The 15583-nt window shown below is 37.7% G+C and overlaps 2 protein-coding genes across 6 annotated transcripts in view; one reads left to right on the forward strand and one right to left on the reverse strand.

Annotated features, from left to right (window-relative positions):
- Window positions 1-9429, forward strand: part of gemin2 (gem (nuclear organelle) associated protein 2) — a 28613-nt gene extending 19184 nt beyond the window's left edge. For all 5 annotated transcript variants that reach the window (XM_048538491.1, XM_048538490.2, XM_059649183.1 and 2 more), the window contains 3 exons: window positions 983-1093; window positions 8221-8279; window positions 9169-9429. In XM_048538491.1, coding sequence (XP_048394448.1) covers window positions 983-1093; window positions 8221-8279; window positions 9169-9205 — 207 coding nt within the window. In that variant the 3' untranslated portion in view covers window positions 9206-9429. The remainder of the gene's footprint in view (window positions 1-982; window positions 1094-8220; window positions 8280-9168) is intronic.
- Window positions 9430-9480: 51 nt separating this feature from the next.
- Window positions 9481-15583, reverse strand: part of LOC125455925 (trafficking protein particle complex subunit 6B) — a 39356-nt gene continuing 33253 nt past the window's right edge. Inside the window, exon 6 of the mRNA XM_048538494.2 lies at window positions 9481-15254. Coding sequence (XP_048394451.1) covers window positions 15223-15254 — 32 coding nt within the window. The 3' untranslated portion in view covers window positions 9481-15222. The remainder of the gene's footprint in view (window positions 15255-15583) is intronic.

The following is a 15583-nucleotide window of genomic DNA, read 5'->3' on the forward strand; positions in this document are numbered from 1 at the left end:
CAAGCTTGCCAATAGTGTGATTGTTGCTAAATTTATTACAGCAATCAAAATGGATTGAATCATTAATGAAAGAAAATTGCTATGAGTGGTGGGGTTTGAGTGGGTACTAAGGACTCTGATAGAGCCCAAGGTTCAAGTCTCACCTGCTCCAAAAGGATGTCATAACATCTCTGAATAGTTTGATTGTAAAAATAAAAAAGGGAAAGAAGTTTTTTTAAAAAAAGGATATGGGAGAGGAAGCTGAAACCTTAGGATAGATTTTTCACTGGCTGGTTGTCAGATAAAAGTTGCACTTGGGGACTTGGCCACACTTAACTTATGCACCTACACTTGACAGAAACTGTTAAAGTGGACGTAAGGACTTTGAAATGTCAGATTATGGTTGCTGACTGCTGAGGAAAAGGGGGTAGGGTTTTGCCCCTCTACAGAAGAACTGTCAGAATGGAAATAAGGCTACCCATTCCTAAGGGAGACCTGCGCGAAATCTCCTCTCAAAAACAGAGCCCCCTCCTTTCATAAAAACAATTGGCTTCAGTGGCAATCTAGATGAGACTGCCACTCCTCAGAAAATCTGGCCCAATAATTTTATGGAAAAAGCAAAGTCTTGTGACAATTCTCCCAGTGCACCTAAATTTCAGATTCTAGTTTTCTTTCTCATATGGCCCTAACATTAGGAAAAGTCTCAATGGAATGTGCTGCTGATATCATTTGTAGATTATTAACATAGATTGCAAAGAGTCCGGTAGGATCCTTATCTAATGACTACCCAAATAGGTTCTAGAGCTCGAGAACTTTTAATCTTTCTCAATAGTTTATTCTTTTTGTGCTTCGCCAAACAATTATGCAACGTTGACCCTTTTAACACCAAAAATTGTACACTATGCTCTAAGGACACACTACCAATTCATTATGAAGGTCATGACCTCTATAGACTTGTGTGTAGTTTGCTCTGTCAATACTGTGTTTCAATTTTTTTTCACAGGGCAGATGGTTGTACGCACTGTTAGCCTGTATAGAAAAGCCATTACTACCTGAGGCCCATTCACTTATTCGACAACTGGCTAGAAGATGCTCTGCAGTTCGTGCTAACCTAGTAAGTTTTTTTATACAGGAAACATAGTAAACGCATGAAATTTTAAAATAGCTTTGTTCAATGTTGGAACTTCATCATCCTCACACTTTTCATCATCAAAATATATATATTTAATACAATTGTGACACAGTGTCCTATGTGTGTACATGTAAATATTGTTTTACAGTTGCAAAACCAAAAATACATTTACTGCAATTAATTACTGATTATTTTATTGCAGGTGTGAGTCAACATTCTATTATACCAAAGCACAGTAATTAAGAGCTTCATTGTATTCGTACTGCAACAGACAGCAGTGACAGATCTGGGGTAAAAAGGGGATATTACCATTAGGAATAACAAAATCTCTGCTGCACAAGAGGATACAGTTAAATGAGATTGATGCAATTATTTCAGCAATAGGTTAAAGAACTGGGATATATTGGTCTCTGAGGTTCTACCAATGAATGATGATAATTAGCAAGTGAAACTTCTGAACCATATTTATCCAACCCCCAACCTCTTTTTGACCTTTTATGGTTTTCTCCTGTTTCAGAATTTCTTAATTTTTTCTTAATTTATTTTTAAATAATCACCTTCCCAAGCAGCTATTCTTCCCAAGTCCAGACAGTGGTTTTTATGGAGCCTTGCAGCTGAGCCTAAGCAAGTCCTCAACCATTGTCTACTGTTGTACTTCCAACAGCTGAGAGTCAGGTTTATTTGGATTATTTCTTGCTGCAAACTGTGGATACTGAGACCCATTTATAAATGTCCTTACTAAGATTGCATGACAGATGAGGGAATGAATCTGGGGCTGTCCTTGTCTGTAAATCAGTTGCTGCTGCCTGAACCATTCAAGAAATTAGGGATTACATGACATTACTTTCTCAATTATTTTCAGTCTATGCTTTAGAAAGATGAAGACTGCTGCAATGATCTTTCTCCTCCTGAAAAGAGTGCAGGCACTTCCTGGGAACACTTAATGTGCACTGGGTTTTTAAAAAAATAAAGTCATTGATTTCACGTCTATCCATCAGCAAACAGATTGTTAGAGCAGAGTAAATTCAGTCTTTTAGCCTGTTTCAGTATTAAGTCAGATTGTGGTTCCTCTGTAAATTAATTACACCTACCATCTTTTATTAACCCTTAATAAGTTAACCTACCTTAACATAAAGCCAGGAGAACATGGGAGTGATTCTGAAATTGCTGGGTGCAGAGAAATGATAAACAGTTTGGTTCATCTTGCATATTGCAAATTCGCAGGTATTGATTCTTCAGAAACTTTATGGGCTGGAGTTTATGTGCCTCCACTTGGTCTGTTTTCATTGTGGTCTGTCTTCCTAACTCCATAACAAGGGAAGTAGTGAGGTTTTTAAATTGAATAGTGGAGGCAAGAGATCAAATTTGGGAAGATGTGGTAAATGAAAGAGTACAGTCAAAGCAAAAGAGAAAGGTTGGCTGTTGGTTTGTTCAAGAGCTTGGCAAATGAATTGCAAACATTTCGTCTCCAGTCAAGAAGACATCATCAGTGCATAGGCACAGAGAAAGGTATTAATACAGTAAATGATAAACAGATCATGACAGGAAAGGATAGAGTATGAATCTCAACCAACAGTTAAGACATAAATTTGTGAAGAAGGTTATAAAGTGTAAACTAAAGGCTCTTAGCAGAATACAAATTAGATGAACAGAAAATGCAGATAGGAATGAATAAGCGTGTTCTGATAGCCATTACAGAGACATGAGATGATATTGATTGGAACCTGAATCTTGAAGGGTACAGGACACTTTGGAATGACAGTAGTAAAAAGTGGAGAGTTGGCTTTGTTGGTTAATAATTGATTTTGCACAATATGGAGAGATGACTTCAATTCTGGAAACTAAGATGTGGAACTAGTTTGGGTAGAAATGAGAAATGATAAAGAAGTCACCTGTGGGACTGCTGTAAAGACTCCCTAACATTAAACACTAGAGATTGGCATAAAGGAAGAAATAATGACTTTGTCAGAAAGGCAGTGGGAAATTTGAATAGGAAATTTTAATCTGAATATTGACTGGAAAAGTCAGATGGACAAAAGTAGCCTCTATGACAAGATCATAAATTTTTTTTCAGGGTAATTTCATAGAACAAACAGTTCTTGAACCAACGAGAGACCGGCTATACAAGTCTGATTCTTTCCAACCAGATTAATTAATGATCTCCAATTGAAGGCACCCCTAGATAGCATCGAGCTGAATATGACTGAATTTTACAGTCAGTTTGAATTAGAGGGAAGTGGGTCTGAGAATTTCTTTTTAATTTAAATAAGGACATTTAAGAGGTCATGAAAGCAAAGTTGACTAAAGTGACTTGTCAAATTAAGTTCAAGGACAGTTCAGTGCAGATGCAGTGGCAGACATTTAAGTATATGAATAGACACATTGAAGCAAGTAAGAAAAATTCCCTGTCTGTGGCTAATTAGAAATATAGAAATAATAGTATCATACTTAAAGAAAAAGCATTTAATTGTACAAAGACAATTGTCAGGCAGGTCAGACAATAAATCTGAGTCTAAAAAATGACAAAGAATCAAAACATTTAGGATGAAATTATTTGATTAGGAGGGAAATCTAACCGGGAATAAAAAAGCAAATAGTAAGTTTCTAGAAATATTGAAAGGAGTGAACAAAATGAACTTTGGTCCAATAGAAAGCAAGGTTTGAGAATTAATAGCCGAAAATAAGGAAATGACAGATGGATTGAACAGATATTTTGCATCAGTTTTCATTATAGAGTACAGAAGTAACATGCCATAAGGATTGATTAATCAGAAAATTGGGAGAGGAACTCAAGAAAATCACAATCACCAGTGAATAGGTACTGTATAAATTGTTAAAGCTGTGGACGAACAAGTGCCTATGTTCTGATGGATGTTGTAGAGTCATAGAGCTGTACAGCATGGAAACAATCCCTTCAGTCCAACTCATCCATGTCAACCAGACATCCAAAATAATCCAGTCCAATATGCCAGCACTTGGCTCATATCCCTCTAAACCCTTCCTATTCATATACCCATCCAGATGCCTTTTAAGTTTTGTAACTGTTCAAACCTCCACCACATCCTCGAGCAGCTCATTCCATGCAAGCACCACCCTCTGTATGAAAAAGTTGCCCGTTAGGTCCCTTTTCAGTCTTTTCCCTCTCACCTTAAACCTATGCTTTCTAGTTTTGGACTTTGCTACCCTTAGGATGAATGACCAAAGCCTTTTCCCATCTGTGCCTGTCATGATTTTATAAACTTCTAAACACCTTAGCTTCTGACCCTCTGGGAAAATAGTCCCAGTCTATTCAGCCTCTCTCCATAACTCAAACCCTCTAACTCTGGCAACATCCTTGTAACTTGTTTCTGAACCCTTTCAAGTTTTACAGAACCCTTCCTATAGCAGGGAGACCAGAATTGTATTCCATAAGTGGCCTAACCAATGTCCTGTACTGCCACAACATGACCTCCCAACTCCTATGGTCAGTGCGGTGACCAATAAAGGGAAGCATACCACATGCCTTCGTCACTCTCCTATCTACCTGCATCTCTACTTTCAAGGAACTGCACTCCCAAGATCTCCTTGTTCAGCAACAATCTACAAGACCTTACCATTAAATGTATAAGTCCTGCCCTGATTTGCCTTCCCAAAATGTAGCACCTCACATTTATCTAAATTAAACTCCACCTGCCGCCACTCAGCCCATCGCCGCATCTGATCAAGGCCCCATTGTGCTCTGAGGAAACCTTCTTGGCTGTCCTCTACACTACCAATTTTGGTGTTATCAGCAGACTTAGTAATTATACCTTCTATGTTCACCATCCAGATCATTTATATAAATGACAAAAAGCAGTGACGCAGCACCAATCCTTGCTGCACACCACTGGTCACAGACCTCCAGTCTGAAAAACAAGCGTCCACTATCACCGTCTTTGTTCTACCTTCAAACCAGTTCTATATCCAGATGACTACTTCTCCCTGTATTCCATGTGATCAAACCTTGCTAACCAGTCTACCATATGGAATCTAGTCAAACACCTTACTATAGTCCGTATAGGTCACATCCCCATCCTCCGGTCCTTTGAAAAATTCACTAGTGAGACAGTTGCTGCATTGGTTTTAATTCTCTAACTTGAGTCATTCCATTAAATTGAAAGATAGTGAATGCAGCTCCTTTGATCAAAAATGGAGACAGTAATCTGTCAGCCACTTAGCTTAACATCTGTAGCAGATATTTTCAACAAGTTAACAAGTTATAGCAGGTTATACGTTCAAGGTAATTGGGCAGAGTCAGCATGGTTTTGTGAAAGAGAAGTCATGTTTAACCAATCTATTGGAATTCTTCAGTGGCATGTATTGTGGATAAAGAAGAACTAGTGTATATAGACTACACTAGATTTCCAGAGGTATTTGATAAGGTGTCACTTCAATGACCTTCAGACACTATTGCAGAAAAAAAGCTCATAGTATAGGAGATAACATTGGCTAGAACAGAAGATTCACTGGCTAACATGAGCAGCAGGTAGGTATTGATAGTTATTTTTCAAGTTGGCAAGATGTCACGAGAGGTGTGCCATAGGCATCAGAGGTGGAACCTCAGCTGTTTGCAAATTATGTAAGATTTTGATGAAAGAAGAAAAATACTGTTGCCAACTTTGCTGATAACAAAAAGATAGGTAGGAAAGTATGTTGCGAATTGAACACATGGAGGTTACAAAAAGATATCAATATGTAAAGTGAATAGACAAAAATATGACAAATGGACTGTAACATGGGAAAATGTGAAATTGTCCATTTCAAATGGAAGAATAAAAAGCATATTTAAATAATGAGAGGATGCAGAGACATTAGGTATTTTCATGCACGAACTGCAAAAGGACAAAGCTAAACAACACGCTAATCTAATTAATATCTATGTTTTTAAAAATGAACAGATTTATCAAAACTTCCACACACACGCAGACCACCAGACACAGCGAGGGATAAATTGAAAAGTAAAATAAAAGAATTGCAACTTGCCAGTTCAGTTAATAGCTTTGAACAATAGATGCCAAACCTTTGTAATCTTGGCTAATGAGTTATTCAATTGTACTTAACTGTAAATTCTAATTTCTAAATCACCTGAATGCAAACAGTTTTAGTAGACTTCCAGAATTACTTACTTATTTCCTAGTCTTGGATTCTTTTCTCATAATGTTCAAAAATTCTTTAAGTGGACAGAAAAGACTAGACAGAATAAAAACAGCAGCCAATATCAAAGCTTTCAACAAATCATTCTGAACCAGTCAGAACCACTTTGCTCTTTTTCCTATTTTTTTTAAATCAGTGTTCTGTGGTTGGTTGTTCAGCATCAATCTCCCATGACCAACTCAACATCCAACCAGCTGCCGGTCCCAGGCATGGCAATATTCGGCGCCACATCATCCATAGTGTTCTTTAGATCAGTAAAGAAGTTACATTATCTTCTAGCCTCCTCACCAACAGCAAACATCACCATTTGATTTCTTCTCGTTTAAAAGATGCAGCTGTTCAAAGTTCAACCAACTCTTACCTCAACTGTCAGCTCCAAAAAAAATGAAAGAAATAGAACATAGAACAGTACAGCACAGAACAGGCCCTTCAGCCCACAATGTTGTGCCGACCATTGATCCTCATGTATGCACCCTCAAATTTCTGTGACCATATACATGTCCAGCAGTCTCTTAAATGACAAATATAGTGAAGGTCATTACACGGGGCATTATGAGACCACTTCTGGAGTACTATGTACGGTGTTGGTCACCTTAAGGGTCTGAATGCATTGGAGACAGTTCAGAGAAGCGCTGAACTATTACCCGGAATGGGTGTGTTGCCTTAATCAAGAATCGCTCGCATCCAATGAGATTAGAGTACAAAGTGACTTGAAAAATCCTGAGCAGCCTTCACAGAAAAGGTATGCAGAGGATGGTTCCTCTTATAGGTGAAGCTAGAACTAGGAGTCACTGTTTTTTAAAAAAAAGGTTTCCTGTTAAAACAAATGAGGTGAGATTTTTGAGGCTAAAGGTTCTGTAGAACTGTCCTCAAAAATTTGATGGAAGCAGAATCTTTTAAAATTTTTAAGGCAGAGTGAATGGAATCATGTTGAGCAAGAGAGTGAATGGTTTTTGTGTAATCAGGAATGTGGATTAAAATCAGCTGTGATCTCAGTGAATGGCAGAGCAGACTCAAGGGCTAAATAGCCTACTCCTGCCCTGATTTGTATCCCGTTCATATGGGGCACGTAAAATAGATTGGTGGATGCCACCTTCATACCCATCCCAAACTCGGCCATTGTACAGATGGTAGCTGGGTGTTGAAATCAGCAGCTGGCTCACCAAATGTAAATAAGTAATTAAGGGTCTACTTAGTTTTAAATTCTTAACTCAAAGTAATTTGCGCACTCCTTAAAATAGTTGGCTTAAGCAGCCAGGTAAAAACAGAGGGTAGTTTTAAAACAGCCAGTAGTTAAGGGGTACTATCAATGACAGGTACCTTTGTCCACGAGTAGTCCCTCTTATTGCCATATCTAAGATGGTCACGCTGCGGCATTTCGGCTCACTTGTAACTCTATAGCTGCAGGATTGACTTCAATTTTTAAGCTAACCACTGACTTTCTTCCCCACCATCTGTAATTTTCTACCATTGGTTTCAAAGTCAAATTGCCTCAGCTCAGTTACTTGCCGTACCGTCTTTTATTTTCTAGTAAAGAAATACTGCGTATTTAATTACTTGCGGCTCATCAGAAATGCGAGAAGAATGCTACTTTCTCAAACTTAAGGAAGGGAGAGTTGTGGCTGTAGAATGATGGCTCAGATGTTTGTTGACTATCAAAATGACCCTGTATTGGACAGAGGCACTTGTGTGGAAAAGCGGTAGTAAGAAGCTGGATAGTTTTACCCTGCCTTTTAAGTGACTATTTGTCCAGCCAACAAAGGTAGTTGCTTGTGCAATCACCATATTAAGTTGAAATGACCAAACTACAAAGATCTGTTGAATTTTGTATATTTTATATTTATACACCAGTATATCATTATCAGTCTACCTCAATTCCCACCCCCCCAAAAAAAAAAATCAGGATTTTCATTAATTTTTTTTTTCTTTTCTTCTAGGAAAGTCCAGAAGATGCAGACTTATCAGCAGTGAATTTACTTATTTGTTTAGTTGCCAGGTACTTAATTTGCTGTTGACTTCACATCTGCATATTTGACAGCTCGTCAAGTTTGAAAGTCTTATGCAAGGAAGACGGAAAGAAGAAACTGGGAGTCATTGGCCAAGTGGCATGGCATTTCTAATAGGGAAGATTGTAGAATATAATGTTGAGGACATAGTAATAGAGTAGTGGAAAATTAAAATATGCTAGGGTTAATATGGTTTTGTAAAAAGAAAACATCTGTGACAACACCGTTGGAGCTTTTGTGGGTGTAACCAGAAGGGGAAATGAAGGGAGATCCGTGGGGTACATTCCAGAAGACATTAGAAAGTGCCAATTTGCCACCTAAGAGGTACTATCAAATTTGGGGTAACATCTCAGCATGGATTTAAGATTGATTAATAGACAGAAAATAAAATGTAGAAAGGAACAGGTAGTTTCAGGATGAGGTGGTTTAGCTAGTGGAATACCCTGAAGATTGGTGCTATAAATCATTATGACATGTCATAATATTCTAGTACACAAAAAGATAACAAAAGCTGTAAGAAATTGAAGGAATATAGACGAGTTTGTGACTGGACAAGCAGGTTGCAAACAGTGTGGGAAAGTATAAAATTATCTTTGTCCTTGTGAACAGTGAAGAGTCTAACCAGCAGAGGTAACTTATAGTTTTCTTTGCCAAACTGAAAGTTGCAAAGCAGTGAACCAGATAGGACCTTAGGAATATAATGCAGAAATTTAAAATGAGTTTCGGATCTTTCTAGATAACTTTATGGAGAACAACAACAACCATCTTAATTCTGGACACACTGTTATAAAGAAAGGGAATTTTCTCTCTGTAGAAAGTAGCTGGGTGAATGAATGTATTTCACTGTAAACATCTACTTAAATTTGTTTGCTTTTTCAGGTATTTTGAACAGAGTGATCTTGCAGATAATGATTAACATGACGGCAGTCTGGAATAAGAATTCTGCTATAATTTTCAACTTGCTTATTTCATTATCCTTTTTAAAATGTGGATTTTTCTATTTTGATGGACAAACAGTCTGAAATTTGAGGATATTAAACAAACTGCAGTGACATATTTAAAACTGAAGTTAAAGTGCACAGATGAAAAAATATTGCCAAATAACTTTGTTTTGAATAAATAGTCTGACTAGTTTTGGAATAGTTTGTTATTGATTTGATTTAATTTAGTTATCAAACTACATTTTGCAAAACAAAAACCCCTGTATACCAAGTTATTTACTGAAACAATGAAGCCACAAAATTCCAAAGTTTAAACAAAACTCTTTAACCATGTAAGAGACAAGAATGGTAAGAAATATCTTAAGCTTACTGCTTATGTGGATTCTAGCTAACTGGTTCTGAAAGATTAATCCTGATAGTTGGTCAGAATACCATTGCTTGTGGGATGTCAGTTATGAAATGAGTGGAGGCTAATCTAAATCAGCACTGGGGAGTTGGGTTCAATTCCAGCCTCGGGTGACTGTGCAAATTCGTCACCAACATTCTCCCCATCTACATGGGTTTCCTCTGGGTACTCTGGTTTCCTCCCACAGATGTCCAGATTAAGTGGAAGAGGCATGCTAAATTTCCCATCGCATCTCGGGGTGTGCAGGCTAGGCTGGTTAGCAGGGTTACAGGGGTAGGATAGGGGAATGGATCTTTTTCTGAGGGTTAGTGTGGACTCAGTGGGCTGAATGGCCTGCTTCCCCACAAGGGATTCTGTAATTCTAGATAAGAATGGAGTTTTGGCCAACTACCTGAAATTCTACATAAAATTGTGCCTAGAGGATGAAAAATAATACATGCAATGGACCAGTCTTTTTTTTTCCAAATTCTACAGTAGTCCTCATTCATGTATTTGCATTATGGCATGATACTATGTTAGACTGTAGAGCTAATTAAAAAGCCTGCATAGGGTGTCAATTTGTTTTGCTCAAATTCCCAACATCCACACTTACATCAGAAACTAATCTACCTATGTAAATTTCACTAACTGTATCCTTTGATCAAAGGATGTTGCAGTGACCACAAGCAGGAGAATACAGCCCATTGTGACAAGGCTGGATTACAAATATGGACGAGAATTTATAATAAAACAAAAATAAATTTAAAATGGGAAACAATTGTTTCTTTTCCTACTGTTTTCTCCAATTTTTTTTAAATGTTCATCTCTAATGTTTGGTCTTTCTGATGAAAATATCTAACAAGACCTGACTTGTCCAATGCTGTCCATTCTCCTAAAGTGCAACCAAAATTCTGCTCCCTGTATCGGACCAGCTCACCCATCAGTTCTGCACTCACTGATCTTCACTGGTACTTTGGAAAGGAAGAGAATTAAGCACTTCTATGGTCTCTATCTGCCCCTTATTTGTAATTTCTTTTCTGCCTTGCAATCTTCAAGAAGTGTTCCTCCAACTCTGGACTCTGCACACCTTTTATTTCATTCACTACAAATCTGGCAGTTGCACTTTCATCAGTTTAAGATTCCCAAATTTCACTTTTTAATACCTTACATTTAAATAGCACATTAACATAAATACACCAAAAGTACTTCATGTGAGTGTTAAAGCCCGAAAACCGGAAAAAAAAGCCTATGTAAAAGAAAATTGGTGCAAACTGCAAGGGGCCAGCAAGTTTGAAAGAATAGGTTTTAAGGAATGTCAGAAACCAAAGTTGTAGGATTTTATCAACTGAAGGAATAGCTGTCAGTTGTGCAATTAGTAATTAAAATAGGGGATGAGATGGAGGAGAGATTAGGGGTATGGTCAGAAGTTTTTTGAAAGTGATCAAAATTTTTAAAAGAGGGGTTGCTCAACCAGGGGCTAATGTAACTGTTTTAACTAAGGTTATGAGGAAGGGTCACAACCTGAAATGATAACACTGATTTCTGTCCACAGATACTGCCAGACCTCCTGAACTTTGCCAGCAATTTCTATTTTTGTAATTAAGGTTATAGTCACCCATTTTAATATCTCATGACTTACTGTCCATTCTTGGCTGTTTACATTTCTCAGCCTTTTGGGAACATTCTCCCATGTGAAATAAATACATTCTTAAAAAACTACTCTCCATGGATGCTACCTGACTGCTTTTCCAGTAAATGTCACCAGTAAAATTTCAATGTCCAAGATGAAATTTATATTTATTTGGCTAGAACACACAACCACGATCTAAATTTATCTTGAACAGAACTCAGTTTCTCTCCCTTCAAACACTCTTTCATACTAACAAAACATTATTTGTAAGTTCGAGATGAAACACTCGTTTATACTTGAACTGGAATAAGATAAGACACGGTGGCTTAGTATTTGTATGTTGGAAAAACAGCAAGGTATTTTTCATCCTTTATTAATGTCTTCAATCTAGTCAAAATATTACAATAAAGCTGAAAAGTTATTGAATTTATCAAATTCAAAAGTTAGTCTAATGTATACAAGTTACAGAAAGTAAACATGCTCACTCAAACATAAAATAAATATGGACTACATTTTAATTAATTCTATATAGCAAATTTATATTCGTAATGCTGGCCCAAATAAGGAACAATAAAAATAGATTGCACTTTTTTTCTGGCCTATCTAATTGTTGACAGAGCTTAACATCCCCCATTTCTGACGCAAGTCATAATGGGGAGGAAACATGGTAAGCCAATTAGATGCATATTTTGGTTCTGTCTTCACAAAAAGACGACTCCAATAACATCCCAAAAGCAGTGGGAACACAGGATCTAGTGAGAGGGAGAAACTGAAGGATGACAGTATTTGTAGAGAAATAGTGTCGGAGAAATTGGTGGGATTAAAGGCTGATAAATCTCACAGAAACAAAGTGACTGCATCGGTGGTCATTTTTCAAGATTCTAGAGAGTCTGGAACAGTTTGGATTGGATGGCAGCTAACGTAACCACACTATTTAAAAAAAAGTGGAGAGAAAACAGCACATGGGATTGGACAGTACACCGATATGGAGACAGAACTGACTGTCAGACAGAAATAAAGAGTAGGAATAAATTATCTTTTTCAGAAACGGCAGTAACTGGTGGGGTATTGCAGGGATCAGCACTCAGATCCTAGCTATTTAAAACATATTTTCATGATTTAGGTATAATGTCTACCGCAAACAGTACAAAGGTAAGTGGGAGGGTGCACCGTGAGGAGAATACAAGGATATTTGTGTGATTTGGATAAGTTAGACAAGTAGGCAAATGTATGGCAGATGTAGTGTAATGTAGACAAAGATGAAGTTATCCATTTTGACAGAGAAAGAAGAGGCAGATTATCTGAATGGCAATAGATTGGGAAAATGGGAGGTGAAACTAGACCTGTCTGTCCTTGTGCACCAATCACGAGGACAACCACCCCAAGGTGTAGGGGTCCTCCTTTTAGGGTGGCTGAGTGGTTAGCACTGCTGCCTCACAGCACCAGGGGCCCGGGTTCAATTCCAGTCTTGGATGACTGTGTGTGGAGTTTGCACATTCTCCCTGTGTCTGCATGGGTTCCCTCTGGGTGCTCCGGTTTCTTCCCAGAGTCCAAAACTGTGCAGGGTAGGTGGATTGGCTAGGCTAAGTTGTCCAGGGATGTTTAGGTTAGGTGGGTTAGACATGGGCATGCGTAATGGAAATGGGTCTGGAGAGGATGCTCTTCGGAGGGGCGGTGTAAATTTGTTGGGCCAAATGGCCTGTTTTTGCACTATAGGGATTCAATGATATATAGGTACAGCAGGCAGTGAAGGAGGAAAATATGTTGGACTTAATAGCAAGAGGATTTGAGTACAGCAGTTGTACATGGCCATGGTGAGACCACACCTGGAGTACTGAGCGCTATTCTGGTCTCCTTTTCGGAGGGTGGATGTTCTGGCTAAGGACAGAATGCAAACAAAGGTTTTCCAGATTGATTCCTAGGAATGGCAAGACGAACTGATGGAGTTAGAATGGATCAGTTAAGTCTATATTCAATGGAATTTAGAAGATTGATGGGAAATTTCATTGAAACCCATAAAACTCTAAATGGATTAGTCAGGGTAAATACAGGAAGGATATTCCCAACGACTGGAAAGTCTAGAACTAGGTGTCACATTTAAGGATACCTGGTAGGCCATTTAAGATAAGAGAAATTTCTTCATCCCGAGAGTGAGATTCTCTGCCACAGAAACTGGGTGAGACCAAATCATTGCATGTTTTCAAGAAAGAGTTAGATCTGGGTCTTAGGGCTAAAGGATTCAGGAACTCAGGACTGAGTTAGATGATCAGCCATGATCATATGGATGTCAGCTCTGCCATTCAGAGGGCTGAGTAATCTACTACAATCCTATTTTCTATGTTAACTGTTCGTAGAACCAGTTGTTCTGAACAATTTCAATCCTTTCCCTTACATACTTCAGTTGTATAAACAGTTTAGTTCCTGACTGCTTTGTAAATGAAAGCAGAGAGGAAGGACGGCCTAGGGGTATTAATTACTGGACTGTTAATCCCAGATAATGTCCCAGGACCCAAGTCTGAATCCCACCACAGGAGTTATTGGAATCTGAATTCAGTAAAAATCTCGAATTAAGAATGTAATGTTGAGCATAAATACATTGTCAGTTGTCAGGAAAAACCTGACAATGCCCTTTAGGGAAGGAAACTGACATCCTTACCTAGACTAACTCCAGACCCAAAGCAATGTGGCTGACTCTTAACAGCCCTCTAGGCGTTTAGGGATGGCCAGTAAATGCTGGCCTCATCCATGACAGAAGAAATAAACAGACAATTACTGACAATAACATGCTCAATTTAGCCAAGAAGAAAAACAAAAATACCAAAACCACTGTCACTGGAAGACATCAATGGTTACTCTATCTAGTTGAGTGTGCATGCGTGTGTGTTTGGGGGAGTAATGGGGAGGACTATAGTTTGTTCCATAAGTAAGCAAATAAGTGGAGAATTATTAAACATACACAGCTGATCTTCAATTTGTTTCTCACCATACTTTTACACTTATATTGACAAATATTGTTTAATACTCCAAAACCAGTTTTAAATTATTACATCTGCATATTCTGGATGTGTAAGCCTAAGCTTCTTTATTCCAGCACAACAGGCCGAGTATGCAGTAAAACTTAGCACTTCGATACTAACAGGTTTAAATATCCTATTTATCTTCCCATTCCAGAAGAAATATTTGCCCAATTCTTTAAGAGGGGCTTTATCTGAGAAAACATGGATGCAGCATTATTTAAAGGCAATTGAAAAAAAAATCAGTGAGGAATCCTATCTCACCTATGTTACCTTCTCATTTGAAAGACAGCATCTTTGCTATAACAGCATTTCAATCAGTACTGCACAAGTGTGTCGGCCTCAAAGCACATCCCTGGAATGGGACTTAACCCCAAATATGGATTGAGGGGGGCTTGGTAGTGTTCCAACCTTCAGGTTGGGCCAGGTGGTTCAAGTCCCATCTTCTCCAGAGGTGCATCATAACATATCTGAACAGGCTGATTCAAAGTTTACCTAAACTGACCAAGGATCTTCACCTAAAACTGTTCTGCCCTGAAATCCTGCAAATGGTTGTATATTTTTAAAAATTTATTCCAATTCTAAAATTCTGCACTAGCAGATTATTTTTACTTTAATTGGATGAAGTAAAACTAACTAAGCTTTTTTTTAAAATGAATTGCTAAGTAAAACAAATAGATCAACCTAGTTACATCTCTAAAAACAAATTGGAATATGCATCAGGAGTCCAATTTATTAACCTAGTCTGAACTGAATTTTATTCTGCTGTATGATCAATGCAGTGGTAATATGGTGATCACTAAACTCCCATTTAAAAGTTACAAAACTTAGACAGAGCTGGACAATCATTTATGTAAACAAATTCATTATAATGTCATTTCACAAAAAATTACATAATACTTTCAATGTTTTAAATCATCTAGATTTTTAAAGCTAATACTTGAGTGCTTGAGAAGATTTCTTCTACATCTTTTGTATCATTACTTGGAATTTACCTGCAAAAAAAATTAGATAACTATTTCATTTGGGATACAAAAGCTCTTGCAATTATTTCCTTTAATTAGTTTTGCTTTATCACGGTATACCAATAACCATACTTGTACCTGAATTAGAACACATCCTTTCAGTTAAACTACAGTTTTCTTATTATATTATTCATAAGCAATCAAGGGAAAAACATTACAAGGCAGCTTAGTTGCAAAGGTAAAAGCAGACTTTTGGCCAAATATTCTAAGATGATAACCAATTCTCTCACTATATTTTGCCATAATTCTGTTTATCAGAATTTCCATTCTTGGTAACCAAACAGTAGCAAAATGCATGG

Source organism: Stegostoma tigrinum, chromosome 10 (genome assembly GCF_030684315.1).
Source record: "Stegostoma tigrinum isolate sSteTig4 chromosome 10, sSteTig4.hap1, whole genome shotgun sequence".
Classification (NCBI taxonomy): Eukaryota; Metazoa; Chordata; class Chondrichthyes; order Orectolobiformes; family Stegostomatidae; genus Stegostoma; species Stegostoma tigrinum.